The 23,956-nt window shown below is 55.3% G+C and overlaps 1 protein-coding gene across 2 annotated transcripts in view; it reads left to right on the plus strand.

Annotated features, from left to right (window-relative positions):
• The first annotated feature begins 3,462 nt into the window (after window positions 1–3,462).
• SLC38A10 (solute carrier family 38 member 10) overlaps window positions 3,463–23,956 on the plus strand; it is a 39,236-nt gene continuing 18,742 nt past the window's right edge. For both annotated transcript variants that reach the window (XM_025859706.2, XM_025859707.2), the window contains exons 1-10: window positions 3,463–3,861; window positions 7,222–7,339; window positions 12,198–12,243; window positions 12,981–13,074; window positions 13,317–13,460; window positions 14,532–14,656; window positions 17,464–17,566; window positions 18,386–18,568; window positions 20,991–21,102; window positions 22,126–22,232. In XM_025859706.2, coding sequence (XP_025715491.1) covers window positions 3,763–3,861; window positions 7,222–7,339; window positions 12,198–12,243; window positions 12,981–13,074; window positions 13,317–13,460; window positions 14,532–14,656; window positions 17,464–17,566; window positions 18,386–18,568; window positions 20,991–21,102; window positions 22,126–22,232 — 1,131 coding nt within the window. In that variant the 5' untranslated portion in view covers window positions 3,463–3,762. The remainder of the gene's footprint in view (window positions 3,862–7,221; window positions 7,340–12,197; window positions 12,244–12,980; window positions 13,075–13,316; window positions 13,461–14,531; window positions 14,657–17,463; window positions 17,567–18,385; window positions 18,569–20,990; window positions 21,103–22,125; window positions 22,233–23,956) is intronic.

Below are 23,956 nucleotides of genomic sequence, written 5' to 3' on the forward strand. Positions count from 1 at the left end.
GAGGGGAATTCGGCCAGCTACTGAAGGAGCAGGAAATGGATTCTCCCCTCCGGCTTCCAGAAAGGAGGTGGTCTGCCCACACCTAGACTTCAGTTGGGAGATGCATACTGGACTTCTGTCCTACAGAACTGTAAGATAAGGGATTTCTGTCAGGTAAACTGGTAACTTTACAGTGATTTGTTACAACAGCGATGAAAAACTAATACAGTGAGGAGACATTAGACAAACCCAGATTGAGGGACACAGGTTTAGTTATCAAGCACAAAGGAAGAATTCCTTAAAATTCATAAGAACAAAGATAAACAGCTATTTAGAAAAATGGGTAAAAATGAACAGGCATTCGATAAAAGAAATGAATGGATGATAAAATTTGAGTAGGTGATTAACTTTATTTGTAATTAAGGAGGACAAAGTAAAACCACAAAGAGATTTCATTTTATTCACCAGATTGGCCACACTGATGATACCAAATGAGGGTGACAGTTTAGAGTAGGAGACCACAGTGTGGTCTAGGATAAAGGCCAAACTGGGCTAGCCAATGCTTTTGTAAATAAAGTTTTATTGGAACACAGACACTCCTCTGTTTATGTACTGGCTAGGGCTGCTTTCGAGCTACCATAGCAGAACTAAATAGTTGTGACCTGAATCATATGGCTTGCACAGCAGAAAATATTTGCTATCTGACTCTTAAAAAAAAAAAAGATTTATTTATTTATTTGAAAGACAGAGAGCGAGCGAGCGAGTGAGCACACAGAGGCAGAGGGAGATGGAGAAGTAGACTCCCCACTGAGCAGGGAGCCTAATGTGGGGCTCGATCCCAGGACCCTGGGATCATGACCTGAGCCGAAGGCAGACGCTCAACCGACTGAGCCACCCAGGCAGCCCGCTATCTGACACTTTACTGAAAAAATTTTTCCAGCCTCTGATGTATACTAGCAAGGACTCTTGTAAGTCCTTTGAACAGCAATTTGGCAATACCTAGTAACATCAAAGGTATGCATAATCTTGAATCTACAATTCCACTTCTAGGTATCTACTCTAGAGAAACTCTGAGGAAATAGATGAGTACCACAATGTTCACTGCATCACTGTTTATAAGGGCAAATGACTGGGAACGACTCTGGTGTCCTCAGCAGGAGCATAAATACATGTATTCTGGGCTATTTGAACAATAGAATTCCAGAGTGCAGTGAGAATGAATGATTCTGAGGAGAAGTATGATGGTGAATCTTGCCAAGAGTTGATTGAAAAAGGAAGTTGCAAAAGAATACATATGTATAAATCCATTAGTATAAAAATAAAAAATGCAAAAATGCTCTACCCCAATACACTATTGAATTTGTTAGGCTATAACTTTGGTTTCATGCAGCAGAGTCCAAAGTAACAATGGCTTAAATGGGGTGGTTTGTCTCTCCCTCGTGGAGCAGTATGGAGGAGGCAGTCAGGGGCTGGGATGGCGGCTCTGCTCCATGATGTTGTCCAGGGATCCAGGCTCCTTCTAACTCACTGTTCCACTCCCGCCAAGGTCCTCATGGCCCCAGATGGTTTCCTCCCATGACCTTGATGTTGCAAGCAGTAGGATGAAGCACCCTTAGCTGCAAAGGAGGCTGGGAAGTGCATTCTTTATCCTAGGCAGCCATATGTGCTGGCAAAACTCGGAAGACAGAATAAATGAATACTAAGAGACAAATAGTAATGTTCCCCATAATTGTCTGGGGACATATCCATATGCGGTAAACCTCTAAAGAGAAGTAATGGAGTGATAACATCGGGTAGTGATGATCCCAGGACAGCGGTGAAGAGGACAGGAAGGTGGGCGTGTGGAGGGACCAAAGGGTATATCTAAGTTTGTTAATATTCTGTCTTAGGACTGAATGGTGGAGTCATGAGTATTCATTATTCTCTGTTAAAACATACCTTCAAGCTTCATATCCTATCGTAAAAATTAAAAAGTTTACAGAATGGGGGCGCCTGGGTGGCTCAGTTGGTTAAGCGACTGCCCTCGGCTCAGGTCATGATCCCGGGGTCCCGGGATCGAGTCCCGCATCGGGCTCCCTGCTCGGCGGGGAGTCTGCTTCTCCCTCTGACCCTCTTCCCTCTCATGCTCTCTCTGTCATTCTCTCTCTCAAAAAATAAATAAAATTAAAAATAAAGGTTACAGATGTATGTATGATTTATATAAAGATGAATGAATGGCATGTACTATTTTGGCTTTGAATTAAGTACTTTTTTTTTTTTAAGATTTTATTTATTTGACAGAGAGAGACACAGCGAGAGAGGGAACACAGGCAGGGGGAGTGGTAGAGGGAGAGGCAGGCTTCCCGCGGAGCAGGGAGCCCGATGCGGGGCCCGATCCCAGGACCCTGGGATCATGACCTGAGCCGAAGGCAGACGACCAACGACTGAGCCACCCAGGCGCCCCTGAATTAAGTACTCTTTACTTGGTATTCCCTCTTCTCCCCCTGGTGCCTGGGGGTGCAACAGAGCCTTCCATACCTAGTGGCTGCTATGGGTGGAGCTGAGGAATCAGCTTCTGTTCTAAGACATAAGGTCCTCCGTGTGTCCACAAACGTGGTCGCCCCTATAGCCTCTCCCAACAGCCTTAAATTCCTCCTGTGCAGGTCCACCCTGCTTGGGATTACCTGCCTCGCCCTGAGAAGGCCCTTCCTTCCCAGCCCTCCCGTCACTGTGCATCCGTTCAGCAGACACATAATGAGTAGCTGTCAGGTACCAGGAATTCACAGATGTATCAGCGCCTTTCTCTGTTCTCTCCCCTCCCCAAACCCTTCCTCCTCCATTCCCATTTGTTCCTCGAGGCCCAGCCTAGAAGCCACCTCCTTCTTGAAGCCCTTCTAGATTTCTCTGGTCCTTTTGGTCTCTACCCCTCCTGTCCTCTCACAGCACTTCCTTTGCTTCTTTGATGTTGGAATGTTAGATCCTCTCTTCGTAAAACGTGGGTGCTAAGTCCTCCAAACAGGTTAAGTGTGCAGCTCCAACAATTAAGCAAGCCCCGGTCCCGGTGCCCAGGGTACCGAGCACGCGCCCGCACATCCGTCCCAGAGTGTAATCGCCGAAAGTGAACCCTTCAAACCCTCTCTCCTACGAAAGGGGCCGCCCTGCCCTTTCTCTCCTGACCGCCACTGACCTGGGCCTCCAGCCCCTGCAAAGCGAGGCTCAAGAGACCAGATCCGCGGGAAAACCAGCCTGAAGCTCGGGACAGGTGCCGAACACCTTAGCCCGGCAGGCCCCGCCCACGGCCCCGCCCCGGCTCGGTCCCCGCCCCCGAAAGCCCGCACCCGTTTCCCATTGGTTTGCGATCCGCCGAGGCCCGCCCCGCCGGGCCACGCCGCATCCTTCCCCTAGCCCGCCGCGCACGACCCCCTCCCGCCCTTCCAGGCCCGCCTCTCATTGGTACGTGCCCGAGGAGCCCGCCCCCGTGCCGTCACTTCCGGGCAGAGAAGCCCGCGGAAGGCGGAAGTGTGCGCTCAGAAGCGGTCGTGAAGACCGGCTGAGGTGTCCCTGCCTGGCACCCGGCTGCTTTTCCGCGTCTGGGCGCGGGAACACGGAGGCGGCCAGGGACAGCGAGTGGGGGACGATGCCGTGAGGCAGCCGCAGGGCCTGGCGGGGCCCGGAGGTTGACCGTCCCTGCCGCTTTCCCGCGAGGCCGCCTCTTCCAGGCAGTCGCCCGTCCCTCTCAGGGCCTCGCATCCTCCGTGGTCCCAGCGCCTCGGACCCGGGCTCCCGGCCCCTAGACCCCGCGCTATGACCGCGGCCGCCGCCTCCAACTGGGGGCTGATCACGAACATAGTGAACAGCATAGTGGGGGTCAGTGTGCTCACCATGCCCTTCTGCTTCAAACAGGTGAGTCCAGCGGCGCCGCGGTCGCCCCGCGGCCGGGCCGGGGGGAGGCGGCTGGGCGGGGGCTGCGGCCGGAACCAGACGAGACTCTGCCCGTAAGAAGCCCGCGGCGTGGCAGCCGGCGGCACCTGTCGGCTTTGGCCTGAGGGTTCGCACACTTCGTGATTTCGGATCGAGGCTCGGAGGTGGGAAGTGACCGTCGGGTTCCGTGTTCTTTCTCCCTATTACTACTATTATTGTTATTATTTTAATTTTAAGTAATCTTTAGGCCCAGCGTGGGGCTCGAACTCCCGACCCTGACACCCGGGGTCGACTTTACGGGGCTGAGCCGGCCAGGCACCCCCTCTTTGCTATTTTTAAAAACTCTGACCCGACTGTACTTGCCTTCGGAGTACACAGGTCCAGCCCTGCGGGCCTTGGGACTAGGTTGGGGTGTTGGCTCCAGGGTGATCCCACAGTGTGCCAGATTGTGGGTTTCACCGTATGTAAATGTTACCTCGGCTGAAAAAAATCTGAAATGTATTTTAAAAATGGGTGTCGTGCCAACATTAAAGGCCACATGGAAAAAAGCCACCCTTTGTGCCTTTGTGCGGTGTGGACCCATTTGGCTTCTGTTTAATCTGCAAATAAATGGGTGTTTGGTGATTTTCAAAGGGGAGGGTGGTGAGATTATCAAATTGGGCAGCTTCTTTCCTAAAAATGAACTCCCGGGCCTCCCGTGTGCCAGGCCTGGAGTTGCTGCTCCCCCTTCGCGCTGGAGAGGGCTGCTTGTGGGGGAGGAGGGGTGCCAGCCAAGGGAGGGGCAGGTGGGGCTGGGCAGGTGGCTGCAGGGCGCAAGGACCAGTCTTAGGGGATGAAACCAAATAGGGAGAAAAATGGAAATAAAATGGGCATTTTTTTTTTTAAAGATTTTATTTATTTATTTGAGAGAGAGAGAATGACAGATAGAAAGCATGAGAGGGAAGAGGGTCAGAGAGAGAAGCAGACTCCCTGCTGAGCAGGGAGCCCGATGTGGGACTCGATCCCGGGACTCCAGGATCATGACCTGAGCCGAAGGCAGTCGCTTAACCAACTGAGCCACCCAGGCGCCCCTAAAATGGGCATTTTGAAACTGAAAGTGGGCACCCGTAGTTTAATTTTAGCTTAACAAACACTTTGCCTTTTCATACTTAGCATCTTTGGGATAAAAATAGCACAAAATTTTTTTTTTTAAATCTGGAGATTATTAATCCCCCACCTGGAGCCCACCAGCCTGCATTGCTTCCAGCTTCCCGTAGGGGTTATTGGTGGCTGTGCTGGCAAAAACGTGTGGGCAGGAGGACAGGGACTCTGGCTGCTCTAGAGCCCCGGGGGCAGCATCTGTGACTTAGCTCTGTGAATCCCGGCGTGCACGGCCACTCGCAGGCATTTCTGGAAGGACTACGTGTCCCAGGGTGCACTGCGACTTGCCTGGCCCGGAGCTGCCTCCTGGGGCATGTGTGTGGTTGGGCCTCTGTAGGTCCAAGGCTGCCACCCTCCACGTGGGTCTGTAAAGTGCCACGCAGCAGGGCTCTGGTGGGACTCCTGGGAAGTACGCTTTTGGGCCCAGGTGATTCAGCTGTGCACAGATTTGTGTCTGCCGGGTGGTGGGCACAAGGCCCCTGCCAGACTACGCCCAGGAAGAGCTCACGCTTAGTGGTGGAGGCCTGCGTGCAAGCACAGGACCGTAAGGGGTCCCCCCTGTCCTGAGGGCCTAGCAGAGCGGGAGCAACCTCTCATCTGGACACAGCATCTTCTCCCTAGGGAGCCCTTGGCTGGAGCACTGAGGGAGGCCAGGGGGCAATTTGAGGATTTGTGTTGTTAGTGTTGGACAGCCACGTCATTTAAAAAAATTTTTGGTTTTGTGTTTTCTTCTGTTTGTTTGATTTTAGTAACTTGGGTACTTTTCAAAAAAATTAACACTTCACTGAAGTATAACATGCATACAGAGAAGTGTCCTTTTGGGTGTATTCACGGCGAATTTTCAAAAAGTGAACAAACACATGGAACTAGCTCCCAAATTAAGGAACAGGGCACAGCCAGCACCCCCCGTCCCTGCTGCCGGGCCCGCCGTCCCACCTCTAGCACCCTAGGTCGGTGGTACCTGGGTGGTCCCTTTGCGTAAGTAGAAGCACACTCTGATGTGCCTTCTCATGTCTGCCTAGTGTTCCCGTCTGAGGCTGTCCAGCGGGTTATTGCTTTGCCTTTGCTATAGGCATTCACGGCGTTTCCTACCCGGGGCTCTGCGAACACCTGTGCACGGGCTCTGACGCTGTGTGTGGGTTTCTCTGGGGTGTTTCTTGGAGCAGAGCAGCTGGATTGCACACACCTCCAGTAGAGGACACTTGTTTCTTCGGCTTTTATTTTTTTGCCTGCAAATATGTTTAATGCACTTAGATTACACAGAGGTAGAGGGAGCAAGAGGGAAACGACATCTAAGAGAGTCCTCCAAGAATTGTTACAAAAGTCCCGGGCTGGCGGCAGCCTCTAGGAACCAAGGCACCATTGACGTTAGAAACGAACATAAAATTTTATAAAAGTCTGCTGATTGCAGCCTTCAGGTACTTGTACAAAAGGAGGGCTCTCTCTGCCGGCTCCTGATTTGTGACAGGGACCCAGGCACCTCACCTGGCACAGGGGACCTGGAAGCCAGAGAAGAAAGACAGCTGGATTAAAAACATGCAGTCAGGGGAGTTCTCTCTTGGTCTTGCCCCACGGGGGCAGTCCCGAGACCCTGTGCTTATTTTTAAAAATGCTCTAGCCTTTTAGACTCTCCCCGAGACTTCCTAGTCCCTGCCCTGAAACTGTTTCTTCAGCTTTTAGATCACGGATAAACTCGCTATAAACGCCGGCAGACAAGTGTCTGTGGGTGAACACGTGTCCGTTTCTTCCAGGTGAATAGCGAGGAGTGTAATTGCTGGGTCAGAGGGTGTCTATTTAACTCACAAGAAAGGTGTAAATGTCATTTTTAATCTCTTCCCACCAGAATGTGTTCACCACTCATAGCTGTTGATCCCAGTGGCTAGAAGGGGATATATTGGGGGGTGCATGCAGAGAGCTGGGGAGGCCGGTTGTTGGCAGCGCCCAGCTGTTAAGACTCGGAGGGGCCACGAAGGAAGCAGCGTCCCTGGCACTTTTTCAGGGTCACAAAGCATGTGGTTACCACATGCCGGGAATTGGTCCCTTTCGGTGCTGGGAATCGTCACCCGTAGGCAGGGAAGTGAGGCAGAGCCGGGGCCTGGCACCTGCAAGAGTCAGGGGAGGTGGAGAGGGTGCTCAGGAGCCACGTGTGTGAGGCAACAACACTGGCTCATTTTATTTTCTCTTTTTCTTCCAACCCTCCAGTGTGGAATTGTCCTGGGGGCTCTGCTGTTGGTTTTCTGCTCTTGGATGACGCACCAGTCGTGCATGTTCCTGGTGAAATCGGCCAGCCTGAGCAAACGGAGAACCTACGCAGGCCTGGGTGAGGACATCGGCGCTCAGCATGGCGGCTGGGCATCCCCAAGCCCTTTCTTGGGAAGTGCAGCGTTCGAGATCTGGGCGCCTGGGGCCTTGCTCCTGTATTTATTTACTTTCCTTCCACTTTATGCTTAAAGAGTTCCTTGAACAGCAGGTTTTCTTCCTTATTTTAAAATTTAATGCCGTTTTTAAAAACCGTTCCTGGAGACACACGCTTCACTAAGGAGCTGACACTTAATTCTCCTGTTTCCCGTCTATGCAAATACCTGTGGAGAGAGCCTCCCCGTCCAAATTCAGGCGGGACCAGTGGCCCTCAGCGCCCCCTATGCACTTGCTCCCCAGCCCCCAGAGCCTTCCTTCAGAGCTGCCTGCCCGGGGGGCTGCGGCACTTCCCCGCTTTGAATTATGTGGGGGGGAGAAGGCTGTCGGGCCCGGGCCGGTGGCCGGGATTCAGTCCCCTGTCTCTCTAGCGCTGCTGTTTCCTGATGCTCTGGGTTGTAATTTCATTTCCTTTAGGTCTTTCTTCCTTTGATTTGGGCCAAGGGCGCGGAGGCTGTGCTTTCTGCTTCCTTTTGGTTTGGACTGGTTTCTGGGGCACTTGGCTCTGAGGGCAGGGCCCTGACTTTCCCGCCGCCCTCAGGCTGCTGTGCTCTGCATTCTGTGCTGGCGAGATTTGGCCTGGGGGCTCTCAGGAGCTGGGCAGAATCCCTGGGCTTCTGATGAAAGCTGCACCCCCCCCCCCCCCCCCGTCCACCAGTGTGTGGCCGGGGTGCCGGGTCTGCTCTCCCTCTCACAGCGGAGAGGAAGTGGTGTGCGGATTCCAAGGGGCCAAACAAAATAAAAACATCTGCAAGGTCCACGCGTGGGCTTTTGGCAGCGCCACCTCTGGTTCCCTTCCAGTTCGTCTGCTTTGCATTGGCACCGAGATCCTAGCATCTGTTCTGACCTCAGAGCTGAAGGAGTGCCTCCTTCTCTCCTTCCCGATGAGAATGGTGCTGCCAGGCTCTCGCTGTTGCTGGAGTCACTTGAGGCAGTGGCAGTTACAGGTAAACGAGCCGTGCCGACATGACCTCATGCGGCTCAGGACGCAGTGTGCTTCCCGGTGCCCCTTCCTCCGCCTGCGGGCCTGTGCCCTTCGGGGTGATCCTTTCCTCCCCGCCGAGGGTCAACATACGGCGGAGTTCCCGTAGCAGACGTCCCACAAAGTGCTCGGCTCTGCTCTGACAGAGGACAGGTGCCCCTACACCAGAGAGGTTGGTGGCTTTTGACAGCGGTCTGAGTATTCTTAGAAAGTCCCTAAGAAGGCAGACTGGTTTGGCTGGATGTGAGAGACTGCAGGGAAGGCAGACGGTGGACACCCTTGTGCGGGGCTGCCTGGGGCTCCTGCCTTTAGCTGCTCGTGGTGAGTGTAGCCTGGCGCTCGAAGCAAAAGAGATCCCAAACCGCCAGTGGTCTTCAGTTGTGCCTTTGGTCCCAAACGAGATGGCTCAGTTGTGTGAGCTCCCGCAGACCCCGTGGCCCCGTCTGCGGTGTCAGCTGCCCTGGGTCTAGCCTCAGAAACAGAGAGACCCCACCGCTTGGAAAGGAGTCCTAGACGGGAAGAGAGGAGATTTTCTCTTGGACCCTGTGGGTCAGCGGCCTTCCTGCTCCTGGGCAGACTTACTGAAAGGGTCTTTCTCCTCATCCTCTGCCTTCTCCTGGGCGAGAAACCCCACAAGAGCTTGCACCACAGCTGGAGAGGGTGGCCTGAGAGGAGGCCTCGCCGCATCCTGGTGCCCTGGGGTCCGGGATAGACAGCCTTTGTCGCCAGAGCCCCGGGCCCCAACATGCATCGTCTGCGGGATCCGTGGCCGTCGGGCAGCGTTGGGGGCAGGGACGTGGCCAGATGGCCTTCGGGCGGACCTGGCGACCGCAGGGGCTGGAGTGGCAGACGCAGCTCACCCAAGTGGGCTCCACGGCAGGGGTGGGGGGTGGGGGGTGGGTTCACGGAGGGGGCCTGCCACGCCCAGATGTGAGTGAGACTTTGCTGCGGTTCCTGAGTTTGGTGAGCCCCCGGCGGCCATCCCCGTGCCGCCCCCTCCGCTGTGAGTGGCGCGCGGGCGTCTGCTGCGGGGTGAGCTCTGCCAGCCGAATCGCGGGGCTGGTGCCATGTCTGTGGATGGAGTTTCTGTGTTTTTGTGGTGTTCTGGTGGCTGCTCTTGGGCCACGTTGGTGAATTTCATCCACTTCTTACCTGACACTCCCTCGCCCTGTGTATCCTGCTTTGTGTAGACTTTTTTTTTTTTTTTTTTAAGATTTTATTTATTTATTTGAGAAAGAGAGTGAGAGAGATTACTAGCAGGGGGAGCGGCAGACTCCATGCCGAGCAGGGAGCCCGATGCGGGGCTCCATCCCAGGACCCTGAGATCATGACCTGAGCCGAAGGCAGACGCTTCACCGACTGAGCCACCCAGGTGCCCTTGTGTAGACTTTCCTAACCTTGTTTTCAGAAGATAGGCATGCCAGCCAGGCAGCCTCCCCCAGTGGTCTTAGTCCCCTGGGGCCACCCCAAGGCCCGGACCTCACTGTGCTGAGTGTGGCCTCTGAGCTCTCAGTTGTGAGCACTAGATGCTTCTGGCACTGTGTCTGTGGTCCTGGGGTCCTGGTCAGCCTGCTGCCCACTCCTGGGCCTGGGGTTGGGCCTGCTGAGGGCCTGTCCAGCCAGTTTTCTCCCTGCTGGTCTTCAGATGTGTGACCCATGTGCGTGGATATGTGGCTTGGGCGTGAGGGCTGTAAAGGCAACCTTTCTGATGCCTGGGGGTCTCTACACCCTCATTTATCCAACAAATGTTTATTGTCCTCTGTGCCCGTGGCACTGGGGAATCAAATGCAGTCCAAGGCCTGGCTCTGGGGACGGCTGGGTTGAGGTCACCCTCCTCGCTTGAACAACACAGTTTGGTGTGCGTACCGCCTTCTCTGCCCTGCTGATGCTGGGCTTCGGTCAGGAGGAGGCTTTGGATAGCTGGTGGAGAGAGCGGGAGTGGGGCCGGGGTCCTGTACTGAACCAGGTGGTCTAGGAGTCAGCCCTGTGTCCACAGCAGCCTTGGAGCCACAAGCCAGGCAGTGACTCCCAGGAGGAGAAGCTGCTGCCTGGCCTCCCAGGGAAGGACAGGGAGAGCCTCCCTCATGCCCGTCCTTGCTCTGCAAGGGAGCACCGGTTGGGCTGGGATGAGGCCACGTCTACCCCTAGTCCCCATGTGGCCCAGCCTGTTGGCCGCAGAGTGCCCGTCCCAGAGAGTGGCATGCTTGCTCAGAACCCCTTTCACCCCTTTTGCAGACACCTGCTGGCCTGTTGGGGCTGGTCCATCACTGTGGTTCCTCCCCTGAGGGACAGTCCTGGGCCCCCTCTGCCCTTCCAGTGCCGTGCCAGGTGGGAGGCTAAGGGCAGGGTGCTGCTGGGCATTTCTGTTTGAGACTCGGGGTTGGAGGTTGCTGAGGGATCTGCACTTGAAGTGGGGGGTGGGGGAGCCCAGGTAAAGAAAGGGGTGAGTGGGGAGGCCAGAAACTGGAACAGCCCTGTTGGGATGTCGTTCTGGGTGTCTGGGTGAAGAGTGCCCCCTCCCACCTTGGTTCCCTGACTAGCTAGAGTACCGTCTGTTGCCTCGCTGTCCAGGATGCAGGTGTGTTCTGGAATTTTTGCTGGCAGTTGCTCCGAGCATTTGGGATGCGCCGTGGCTATTCACCTTCCTCACAGAGAAGGGACAGCCAGGAACGGAGCCACCTCTGTGGGGCACTGAATTATGTGTCCTGTCTAGAGGCGTGCTTCCTAGCAGCTGTCCTTGGGAGCCTCGGAGCGCCTCCCTTGGGTGACAGCAGGCCTTGGGCTGCTGCCTGCTGACTGGAGTCCTTAGTTTGTGAAGGTCTCAGCTTGGCCTTGAGTCTGTGGCCAGGAGTCAGAAAGCCAGGGAGGCCGGCATGACCCTCAAGGCAGGGGCTTGTGCTGCTCACCGGCCTTCTGCCCATTCATGGCCTCTGTCCTCTGTGTGATGTGCCAAGCTCCCTTGCATTTGGCAACGCTCTACCTCTTCCTAAGTCATTGAGAAGTGACGAGTATTGTTTGGACTCATTCACACCAACTGGCTGCATGTTTCCTGCTCTGCAAGTCTCCTCAGAACAGGAAGCTGGGCTGGGCTGTCACACGCACCCCTTTCTGGTCGCTCCTGGGAGATGGGAACTTCCCTAGAGGGTGGGGGCATGCAGGGCTCCTGAGGCCACGGTTAGGTCCTGGGAGGGGCCTTGCCAAGCCAGCTCTTAATCTCTCCTCTGCTCAGAGCAGTTCTGCTCTCAGGAAGGAAGGACAGACAGCTCCATTCCACTGTAGGACACACTGTTGTCTACCTTGAGGGGGGCAGGCCTGGGACCTCTTGTCCCTCCCCCCAGAGTGCCCCACGAGAAAGGATTCTCTTAAGTTTTCCTCTGGAATCACAGAGGGTGAACCTAAAGCTCTTAGCCAAGTCCCTTTGGCACGGGCCATGGAAACGTGGAACTGTCCGCGCCCTGCCCCGGCCCGGGTGCGCCTCCTCCACGGTTGCACGTGGGAGACTGCCACTTCACGGGGACAGGTCTCCTTTGTTGTTTTTAATGAAAAAAAAATCAACTGCCTGTGGCTTTCTCGCCTTTTTGTTCGTTTTTCTGTGGTTTCCATTTGTTGATGGTAGACCTGGAAAAAGCATGGGACCAGAACCTTAAAATGCTCTCCTTACACCCTTGAAATGCTGGACCAGCAGGTTTTTGTCAAATGGCCCTTCCCAGCCCCCCTTGGCGGTGTCTTTGCTCGCGCTCGTCATGCCGTCGGACTGACTGCCGGTTCTCTTTTGCACTAGCGCTGCACGCCTACGGGAACGTCGGGAAGATGCTGGTGGAGACCAGGTACGTGGTGGCGCTTTGCCGGCTTCACCCCCTCGGTCCTGAGGAGAAGCCTGAGGGCCATTTCACACTGAGCCACACGTCTCGGATGTGGACTGCTTTACAAGGTGGTACTTTTCTCGCGTGTCACTTACTAAATAGTTGAAGGTTCAATTTATCATTACCCTTAAAATGATTCATGTCGAGGGCGAAAGTCCCATATAAGTCTTACTAAGGAAGATGTGAAAATGGGGACCTCGGGGAGCTCAGCCCTGCTCCCGAAACCCGTGTGCCCCCAGCCCCCCACACAGTCACCTTGAGGCAGCATGAAACTGGAAATGTCCTGTCTTTCTCCCTTTCGAGTAGAGTTTTATGGGATGAAAAAGTTGCTGGGAAATTGCACTTTTAGGCTTGTAAATTAGGGAATCGTGAATGCCGAAGAGCAGCCCTCTGAAAGCAGTTGATCGTTCTTTTAACTTGTGTAGCATCACAGTACGGTTTGGTAGCCCTGGAAAGATCGCACACAGCCTCCTGTGCAGAGAAAAGCTTAGTCATTCAGCGTTTGTTCCACGTAAAAGAGCGAAGTGCACCGGGCACAGCTCAGGCCTGCAGGCCAGAGTTCTCGGGGCATCGCATCTCACCGGGCCAGCCTCAGGCGGTCACGAGCCAGCTGTGTTGGTGGGGACGGGTCTCGGCGAGGGGCTGAGTTGGTGGACTTCTGCTAGGATGGGGCCCTTTCAACCCGACCTCGTTCTCTGCAGCATGATCGGGCTGATGCTGGGGACCTGCATGGCCTTCTACGTTGTGATTGGTGACTTGGGGTCCAACTTCTTTGCTCGGCTCTTTGGGTTTCAGGTGAGAACATGCTTGGGACCCGGTGCATTGGTGTGGTTGCGGTTGCTCCTGGGGCAGCTTCCTGTGACGCTCCTGCAGGGCTGCATCTCAGCCCCGTGGGGACCGGGGGACAGGGTGAGACCAGCCACCTGAGGTCGGTTAGAAGAAGCTTCTGGATGCTGTGGGGTTAGTTCCAATCCTGCGGGTTGGAAACTGGGAATCCACAGGGGTGATTCCTGCCCAGCATGCTCGGCTCCCCCCAGGTGATCGGCACCTTCCGTGTGTTCCTGCTCTTTGCGGTGTCCCTGTGCATCGTGCTCCCGCTCAGCCTGCAGAGGAACATGATGGCCTCCATCCAGTCCTTCAGCGCCATGGCCCTCATGTTCTACACCGTGTTCATGTTTGTGGTGAGTGCTGGGGTTTCCTGGGGGTGACGGGAAGGTGCTTAAAAGCCTGGGGAAATGTTAGAGTCATCCTTGTGAGCCCTGGTGGGGCGCGTGGGCCACCTGAACCTGGGCCATCAGGGCAGCAAGGGTGCCAGGGCAGGGGGTGTGGCCAATTCCCCAGGAAACAAAGTGTAGATGCTCCTTGTTTTACAGAAAGACATTTCATGTGTAGTTTGTGATCAGGAGTCATGGCGCCAGCATTTGGTCACAAGGGGTCAAGTTGTTTTCTAGAGGAACATTCATAGCCAGCCAGTTCTCGGGGGCCGGTATGGAATGCATGCTCAGAACGCTCCTTTCCTACTGAGTGCCTGGAGGCCTCTGAGTGGGAGCCTCTGGGGCCTGAGCCCAGGGCCTGCCCGTTGACGCGAGGGTCAGACCCGCTCGCTCCTGAGTGAACGCAGTGAAAATCTTTGCCATAGCTTTTCCTTAGAAAGCTGAGCACTGGGTGGCCATTCCCAGCATCCCCCAGTTGTGAGGGCTGCCCAGTGATGGTTACACTACTCTCCAGACAGCCCTGTCCTCTGGGGGTTTGTCTTTTAGTGTGTGTGTGTGTGTGGGGGGGGAGCCCTGGCTGCCTCAGTCGGTGGAGTGTGCAACTCTTGATCTCAGGGTCTTGAGTTCGAGCCCCATGTTGGGCGCAGAGCCTACTTAAAAAAAAGAAGAAAGTGTCCAGATGGGCCTGGGAAGGGCCTGCCAAGTTTGTGGGGACCGTCCCGTCACCTGAGGCAACTGAGGTGGGCGTCTGCTGTGTGCATTCAGGGCACGGGCAGCTGCCTTGAGTGCCAGGAAGGCCCTGCAGCAGGAACTCCTGCCGGCTGTGTGTGTCCAGCTCGCGGCACAGCACAGGGCAGCAAGCTGGGGGTGCGGGGCCCCCAGCCGGCGGCACCAGGTCTTGCCTACAGGGGAGCATGCGGCCGAGCTGCGGGTAGCACGGCCCCAGCAGCGTCAGTAGCCCACCCGGCCGGGCCTGGGGTCCCGGGTCTGCCTCGTATGCTGATCTGTACCGAGCTCATTCCTTACCCTCATATGCAGATCGTGCTCTCCTCCCTCAAACACGGCCTGTTCAGTGGGCAGTGGCTGCAGCGGATCAGCTACGTGCGCTGGGAGGGCGTCTTCCGCTGCATCCCCATCTTTGGCATGTCCTTCGCCTGCCAGTCGTAAGTGCTGTCTGCTCCCCAGGGGCCCGAGGCGTGGGAGTGTGCCCCGGGGCGGGGGTCGATGCAGGGAGGTGGGCGTTGTCTGTTCTCTGTAATTGGTGATGCAGGCCACCAACGTGTACTGTCTCATTCTATTGTGACTTGTTCCCCCTCCAAGTCGAGGGAGAGAGCTGTGTGTATTTTTATCGAGAGAGAACTCGACTTTATTCCCGAGACGTGCTGCCGGCAGTACTGGGGACAGTGCCCAGTTCGCCCCCCCCAAGAAGAGTTGGCTGTGGGGAACACAGAACAGCCCCAAACCATCTGATTCACACAGTCCCAAGCATTTTGCCAGAATTGAGCTGTTCGTGTGAGAATATTTAAAAGGAAATTGCACAAACATTGACTTCCGACTGCCACCAGGGCGTCTTCAGAGGGGTGTGCGCGTGCGCGAGTGTGTTTTCTCTCTGGCACGCGGAGCTCTGTGAATGCAGAGCAGGCTATTTCCATAATTCCAGCAGCATTACCTTCGCCACCGAATGACAAGAGCCAGTGATTCATGCCCGGTCGGAACAGTAACCTGCTCAAAAGAGAGGCGTAAATCCGGCATGGACGGGAAAAGACCATCAGTGCACAGGGGGGCTGGCAGAGCCGGCCCCCCCATAGCTCCAGTGGGCATGTATTGTGCCAATCGTAAACTAATGTGGCAGATAAAATTTGCTCGTGCTGCTGTGTTTACACCCACATGCAAGATCCAAGTCGTCATTTCCCACTTACTGTCTCTCTTGGCAGCTCGGTTTCCACCAGAACACGCTCTACTCTTGCTGTTTAATGTCCCCTTTATAATTGGTGACAGAAGTTACATTCTTTTACCTTGTTACCAGTTGTCCTTTTTGTCTGAGTTTGCTTTTTAAAAAATAAACCTGTGGTTGGGCTTTTTGGTGGTGACCACAGAGTAGCCAGCCCACCTCTGTTGGGTTTGGTTCTTAGACCAAATGATAGGTTCCAGAAGGGCTGTGAGCCCACAGCTTGTTCTTCTGCTCGAAGAGAGCGTCGGCCCTATGGATAACGCCCACGTTCTCCCCAGTGAGTGGCTGGCAAGGGGGTCCGCGGAGCTTGGGGTGACCTGTTTGCCGACCTCCCCACCCTTAAAAACATTTGCATTTGCCAAGGGTAGAGACAGCTCTCCCCTCCCACTGTGTCTCTGCCCCAGAGTGCGTGAGAGACAGGGGCTTGCCTGGTGACCGCCAGACCACCAGGCCGTGGCTGTGTGACTGGTATCCTTTCTGTAGCGATGGGCCAGGCCTCTGCTTTGCTTTTGCTGTCTGGCCCTTCCTGATCTTACTTCCTAGTAAACGAGTACTTGGTGGTGCAGAACCACTAGGCCCTGTGGCCCAGAGAAGCAGCCCGGAGAGTGCTGAGCACAGAGGAGCCTGGTCCACACGGAGGCCCGGGTTTGTGCATTGGGGCTGCACATGGAAGGCTCCATCTGACTCGGGTAAAATGAGTCATGGAGGCTTCTTGGCAAGGTGGGTGGTCTGGGAACGCTCTGTGGAGTGCCGAGGTGGGTCGTCGTGGACGTCTGTGGCTCCCAGCAGCGGGTTCCTGGGGCACACGCTTAGAGGGGGGCCACCGCCTTGGGCTTTCTGCACTTGTTCACGTCCCCGCACTGGGCACAACCCCTCCCCACAGCACCTGCAGCTCCTGCTGTGTGCTGGGGGCCAGGGGAGGGAAGTCCCCATCTGGGGGTCTGACTCCACTCCCCCAAGTTGGCACTCGCTGGCGTGGACCCTGTCCCAGCCCAAGGAGCTGCTTGGCATTGAGATGTTGGTACTGTTTCCCCTCCAGCCCCTCTGCCATCGGCTTGGACTGCATGGGCAGGTGCTGCCTGGCGCCCTCCAGCCAGGCCGAGGGGAGGACAGCTATCCGGGGCGACCCCTGCCCTCTGTGGGTGCCCCAACGGGGCCGGGGGCCCGAGCTGGGAAGCACAGTTCCCACCAGTTCCTGTTTGCTTTTCAGTGACGTCTCCTCTCACTTTCTCGAAGGTGGTTTTGGGGCTTGGCTCCACTCATTGTTATGCTTGTCCATTTATTGGCAATGAGTTTCTGCACCCTGACGCCCCCCTGCCAGTTGGCATCCGGCATGCGTGACCGCTGGCCATGGCTCCCTCTCCCTCAGCCTCTGGGACGCCACAGCACACAGGAGGGAGAGTGGCCGCCTCTCTGGGCACCCCTGAGTGTAGCTTCCCTTCCCGGGTCTGCACACAGACCTCCCTGCCCACCCCCCGGCCCTCCCCACTGCTCCCCTCAGGGACTGTCTGTTGTTTGCAGAGAACCCGGTGGCCGTGTCCCGTCCACCAGCCGGCAGCACTGTGCTGCTGGCCCTGGGCCGTGCGTGGGACAGAAGCTGCTCTCTGTCCCTGTGGGCTCCGATCGGCAGCACTGAGGCGAGGGCAGGTGGCCCGGCCCTGCTTATGTTTGTTTAACTTTCTGTTCTTTTGACGGCGATGCTCTCTCTGAACCGCTTCCTGCCTCCCCTGTAAACACGTGCTGCTTCAGTGCAGTGGTCCCACTCCTGCTTCTGCGGGACAAATGGCCTTTCATTCGGTGGCACTTTTGAAATGTTTACAGAGAGCTTGTTGGGGGGGTGCTCTGGCTGCACTCTGCCATCCAAACCTCGGCTGCGGCCCTGAGTTACCGTGGCAGTGGGTGTGGTTGGAAGGAAGGTGCTGGAGACTCGGTTGGGGACCAGGGACCTGGGAATGAGGGTGGGCAGAGGATGTGTCTTTCTCTGGAATCTGCTTGGCGAAGTCACTCGTTTTTATACAGCCAGGTTCTGCCCACCTACGACAGTCTGGATGAACCGTCGGTGAAAACCATGAGCTCCATATTCGCCTGTTCCCTCAACGTGGTCACTGCCTTCTATGTCACGGTAGGTGCCCTTTCACACCGCCACCTCCTCTCCCGTGTCAGGAACGGGCTTGGCTCTCGGCCCCGGGCAGGTTTGCCCACTGCTCCTTTCCCACCTGGGGACTGGTGGCCATGGGGCAGACCTGCCCCTCCGTATCACTCCCATCCCGGGGCCGTGCAGGCACCTCAGCATGGGCTGCTCCCATGTCACACTGGCTGGGAGTCTCTTCTCACTTCTCCGAGACCTCTGCTCATCTCCTGTGGAAAGGGGCATGTCTGTTTACAGAAACTGGGGAGTATAAAATAGTGGAGGAAGAAAATAATCTTTGATTCTGGCCCACAGTGCAGTTACAGTTAACATTTTGGTATTTTTCTTCTGGTTCTCATGTTTCCATTTGTACTGTTTTTCTACACTGCAAGTAAAATGAGCAGTGCGCTGAGATTCTAGCTTGTTTCCCCGAGCTCTGCAGCATCCACTTCTTGTTAGTTTCTACAGATGGTCCACGCACTTTGTTGTCCATGTGGTGGGGCCGTCCACCGTGAGCACGGTTTTCACCGCGGCCCTGGGTTTGGATGTTGCCCCACAGGAAGATCGGCTGCTCTGCGGGGCTCACGGGGCATCCTGAGACTTCCTTTCCACGCGGTAGCTCACTGCCCTGGTGCCTGTTGTCCGCACGGGAAGTGTATTGGACCCTCCCTGACGGCGGAGCCTTCCGTCTGTGGGCGTGCGGTTTGCGGGCCAGCAGTCCCGCGGGCGGCATGGTCTTGCTCAGGCTGCTTGTGGGGTGGCCTGTGGGCTGTCTCCCGGACCGTGCGCCCCCCCGCTGTCACCCTGCCGCAGGTCGGCTGCTTTGGCTATGTGAGCTTCACCGAGGCCACCGCAGGCAACGTGCTGATGCACTTTCCCTCCAACCTGGTGACGGAGATGATGCGAGTGGGCTTCATGATGTCAGTGGCCGTGGGCTTCCCCATGATGATCCTGCCGTGTCGACAGGCCTTGAACACGCTGCTTTTCGAGCAGCAGGTAAGATTCTTAAGGCCCTTCAGGCAACACTTCACTGGGAAAATGTTACTTTGCTGATCTTAATTATGTCTTCTTCTGTTGCCTTGTGCTAGTTCTTTAGTTTTCTGGGCTGTGGCAGGGGGAGCTTTTCCTAGTTAAAAATGGAAGAGCTTCAGTTAAAGTGAAATCTTTTAATAGGGATTTTTTTTTTTTTTAAAACCAACTTTGGAGAAAAGAGATGGTGCCAGAACACACAGGGGTCCGTCCACACAGTAGGTGTGAAGCCGTGCCCAGTGTCCGAGCAGGTCAGGCCCCTGTCCCGACTCCCTAGCCCCTGGCTGTCACCCCCGAATCAGAGATGGAGCAGGAAACCCTGAGGGGTGAGGAGTGACTGGGAATGCAGAAGAGCTGGCTTCCTAGGCAGGCGCCGACCACAGTCAGGTCGGCAGATGAGCATGGGGGTCAGTGTGCTTTGCTTTTTATGTTTGTGTAACTGGACGTTTTAAGAGTTTGACCAGAGACGCCATGATAGGCTGAATTCCGTTCACTTTCATGTGTGCGGTCATGGCCCGGCTTAGTCCTTAACGAGAAGTTTTCAAAGGTATGGGTTGGAACTAAAGGTTTCTCTTGGCTCTCACTTTTGCCAAGTTAAAAACAAAAGGTTCTTGTGTAATGGCTCGTGCCCCAAGATGTGGGGTGAACCCTTGCCTGTCATAGGAGCCCACAGACAGACCTGCCCGCAGCTTTTCTCCATGATGGAGTCTTGTATCTCTGGCCGGAGGTCCGTGAGCGTGGTCTGCCGTGTCGGCCAGCACTCCTGGCGGCCACACACTTTGAACATTTAGGCCATAGGGTGGGTGGCAGGGGGCGCCTGGGGGTCTCAGAACTCCAGGAGACAGTGAGTCCAGTAGCCAGACTGGGGAAGCCGGGCACCTGGGCCTTCAGAGCAGCTAGAACTAGCCTCACTGTCCATGTGGTCGGCGTGTGCTCAGAGCAGCTTCCCGCCGGTTTTGCCACCAGAGACGGCACCTCATGGCGGAGGCAGAGCCCTGAAGGACCGGCCGTCCTCGCCCCTCCGGTTTGACCCCTCATCCCCCATTCCGTTGGCTGGGCAAGCCCCTGGGCGCCAAACGTGGCCTGATTTAGCACTTTGTCCCTTGGGGGCAGTGGTGGGGGCAGCTCCCTGGCCCGCCTCAGCACTGTGAGCTGTGGGCTTCCGTCTTTCCCGCTTTGATGCCGATGTATAGTGTATGAACAGCATTTGTGTTGCTGTATATAATACATTTTTATCATTTAAGAAACAAAGTCCACAGTGGCATTAGAGGCAATGTTAAATCAGGAAAGAAAATTCACCTACATCCCTCCGTCCTCCCACGGATGACGTGGCGTTTCTGTGCCTCTCTTTAGAGTCCTTTCAGTGAGGGTTCTCCTGTCTTCACCGGGTGTCTCCATGGAAACCCGTGGCACCTCTGCGCTCCTGCTCTTCCAGCTTTTGTGGGATGCTCTGCTTGTTGTGGGTCCTTCACGCTTGACCTCTCACGGATAGCTCTCTCTTGACCTTCACATGTAGAGCTCCCCCTTCTCCCTCTCCTCTTGGAGTATTGGGTAGATTTCTAGGCATGAGTCCTGGGGTCAAAAGGGGTAGCCCTAACACCCCTCCTTGCCGGGCCTGGTGCAAGTTGTCATTCTAAGGTCAATCAAAAATTGGGGCTGCAGCCCCGTCAGTCCATCCTAAGAAAGCCACCTGCGTAAAGGGCTATTGTGGAAATGGGGTGATTTGAAATTCTAGTTATGGAAGGTTCTGAGGCTCCCCTGGTGTGGTGTTTTCCCAGCTCAGGAATAGGAACCGTGGTCAGCCCTTCCTGTGTGCCCAGCACTGCTCTAGAAGCTTCACTCCTGCTACCTGACCGGAAGATGCTTCTGGTGCATGGGCCTTGGAGGAGGAATAACTTTGGGTTTGGTTATGCTACGTCGTGCCCTCTTCCCTTCTTCTCTGAAGCACCTGGAAATGAGGACTGACCACACACGGGTGTGCGTGGGAGCGTGTGCCCCTGGGGGGTTCTGCTGCACTCGGAAACCATCACCCTGGCTCTGTGGAGCTGGGTTTGGCTTCTGGTGGTCCTGTTTTTAATCTCTCTCATGCATTGCTTTGATGGAAAATGGAAGGACTTGCTGCTTACATTTCAAAACAAAGTTGTAAAATTTACGTTCCATGCCTGATGCTAGGAGCAATCCCTTCCCGGCGTTTTGCTGGGTTGGGTTATGGGTTGGGTTATGGCTTCACATGAACGCTGCTCAGCCAAGTCGTACTGTGTCTGGAGTCCCCTACCGGACTCCCACGCACACCCACCTGGGGCACCGGCAGAGCCCTTTAGGGGCATTCTTGCTAGAGAACGGAGAGGAAATCAGTTATTTCAAAACCTTTTTGTTTTCTTTCACCCAGCAAAAAGATGGGACCTTTGCTGCTGGAGGCTACATGCCCCCTCTGCGGTTTAAAGCACTTACCCTCTCAGTCGTGTTTGGAACCATGGTGGGTGGAATCATGATCCCCAACGGTAAGTGGGAGGGCTGCTCTGGGGACTGGTTTCCTGCCGGGTCTGTCCCCCATCCTTGCTGTGATGTGCAGGGACCCTGGGGCTGTCACTGCCTGGAGTCTCCGTGTTCAGCCAAGACGCTCAGAGTCTCACATTGCCCTCTCTAGGCTCCTAAAAAAAAATCTAGAGACTCTCTTCGAATCTTTCGTCCCCGCCCCGGGAAAGGCATGGGGCAGTGTAGCAGCCTCAAGGAGCCACAAGCATGTGGAAACCTGAGCAGGTGACCCCCAGGGTTGACGCCCGGGTGGGGTGCCAGCCTGATGGGTGAAATCAGTGGTGATACTGTTGGTTGACCCCTGAGTTTGATGATGCGTCACCAAGGGAGGGGAAGGGCCTGAGCGAGATTCTTGTTGTCAGACGCTTCCTCCCAGACACACGGAGCTTACGTTATCACATACTGAGTGGAGCATACGTGCGCTCGCCCAGCGAACCAGCCAGGCACACACACGTGTCCTGGGCCCCATCCTACTCTGTCACTCGCTGAGTGCGGTGGAGAGGGTGGTGATTTAAGATGAGCCGCCATCTAAGAAGCCCCCACTGGATGCCAGATGCTCTGTGGGGAGCCAGTGCGGTGCTGTAGGCCTCTCTCGGTGCTGGGCCCCGCGGGAAGACACGTGCTTCTCCTGCCTCACCGAGGCTCACCCCGTCAAGGGAGAGAGCCACGTTGCCTCCATTTCACTGGCCAGGAAACTGAGGTGCAGGGAGTAGGGAGCTTGCCTGAGACTCCTGGCTGGAAAGGTGCGGCCTCTGGTTCTCACGGGGCTGCTGATCCCACACTGTTCTCTGTCTGTGGTATCAGGATACCCTTCAGTTGCTTGTGGGCACAGAAGGCTGTGCCCCCGCTCCCGCTGGTGTTCTGGAGGTGTGTGTACATAGGCCTAGCAGCAGGGCTGGCTTGCCCGCCTTGTGCTTGCTGAAAACCTTCATTCAGGCCCTTGCCGGAGCCCCTGGCGCTCACCCCCTCCTGTTGCTTCTCGTTCCCAGTGGAGACGATCCTGGGCCTCACGGGAGCGACGATGGGAAGTCTCATCTGCTTCATCTGCCCGGCTCTGATCTATAAGAAAATCCACAAGAACACCCTTTCCTCCCAGGTGAGCGCTGCTCATCCCCGCCCAGGATTGGTCTGGGGTCATGTTCTCAGAGGAGAGTTTCTTAGTGTAAAAGGTACTTGGTTCTGAAGATCTGGGAGATGCAGGGCCAGGCCAGGCCACTACCACTGTATGTACAGAGGTTCCCAGGGGCCCGGGGCTGTGTGTGTGTGTGTGTGAGAGAGAGAGAGAGAGAGAGAGAGAGAGAGAGAGAGACCAGCTTACTTCATCTGAGCGTCGAAGACTGAACCACTTTTCCCCAAGTATGTGTTAGTACGGTGGCTGGATCATCCGTGTTCTGTGTGTGTGCGTATGCGGCATGCCCTGTGCCCCTCCCCCGTTCCCATCCCCCACTGTCTCACGAGGGGACTGTCTGGTGGGGTCCCCTCTGCCGTGCTCTGCTGTCACGGACAAAACTACGATGATTCTCCGTGTATGCGAGTGTTGGGGTGGATTTGAGAACGTGTCTGTAGGAAGCTTTCTGGAAAAGGAATCCCTGTGTCCAAGAGGATGAGCGTGTGTAACCGGGGTGGCTTTCACCCACGGCCCACGCAGAGGTCAATGCTGTCACTTCCCAGACAAGCCCAGGCCTCTTTCCCCCTCAGCAGCCTGCAGGGACGTCAGGATCTTTCCGTGTGTTTATAAGCTACTGCATTTCTTTTTCTGTGAACTGTCCATGTGTTTTGCTCACCTTTTATGGGCTTACTGAGCTTTTTCCTTCTGGGATGTTTCGGTAACGGTTTCAGGAGTGCTGTACAGCGAGCATACAGCAAAGCACCTAATTCTCCATACAGTGTGATGACTGTTTGCCAAGTGAACCCAGCCACGGAGCCACCGTCCAGGGCAGGGTTAGAACATTCCAGCACCCAAAGCTTCCCCAGGCATCTCACAGTCTTTCCCCTCCAAAGGTTACTGCTCCTCTGTCTTCTAACGTTTGGGAATAGTTTTGCTTGTCCTTGGAGTTGGTATAAACAGAGTCTTAGGACACAACAGTGTTTGTGTGTGTCTGGCCTCCTTACTCGAGCGTCACGTCTCAGGTCAGCCATGTCGCCGTGGGGTGGGGCAGCCTGCCCATTCTCGCTGCTGCAGGACACTGCGCCGTCTCCCCGGAGCACACAGCGGGGCTCTCCACATGACTAATCTGTGATGTGTGTCCGGCGTGTGCGTGACTCACCGAGGCAGGGTTGTTGGGTCTTGGGGTTACGTCTGTCCAGCTTTAGGAGATTTTGCCAAGCTTTTTCCAGTTTTCCCAAAGTAGTCCTCCGGCACCACGTTAGAATTCTAGCTGCTTTAGCCTCTGCTGTCCCTCTCACGCATGCTGCCCTTCCGAGGGGTGTGCAGTGGTACTTCCTTGGGTTTTAATTTGCGGTTCCCAGATGACTGTGATGTTGAGCACCTTTTCATTGCTTGTCAGCCGTGTGAGTGCCTTCCTTTGTGAAAGTCTTTTGTGTCTTGCCCCGTTTTACCTCCCGGGTTGTCTCCTTAATGATTTGTGGAAGTTTTTAAGATTCTGGATCTAAATCTTTTTTCAGAAGTACAGATCAAAAATGTTTTCTTTCACTTTTGGCTATCTTTTCATGTTCTTCATGATACCTTTTCACCAACAGGTGTTCTTCATTTTATTTTATTTTTTTTTTTTTAAGATTTATTTATTTTAGAGAGAGAGTGCATGCGAGCAGGTGCAGTGGGGAGGGGCAGAGGGGGAGGGAGTGAGAATCTCAAGCAGA

Source organism: Callorhinus ursinus, unplaced genomic scaffold (genome assembly GCF_003265705.2).
Source record: "Callorhinus ursinus isolate GAN/ISIS: 27379988/994484 unplaced genomic scaffold, GSC_fseal_2.0 scaffold68, whole genome shotgun sequence".
NCBI classification, from domain to species: domain Eukaryota; kingdom Metazoa; phylum Chordata; class Mammalia; order Carnivora; family Otariidae; genus Callorhinus; species Callorhinus ursinus.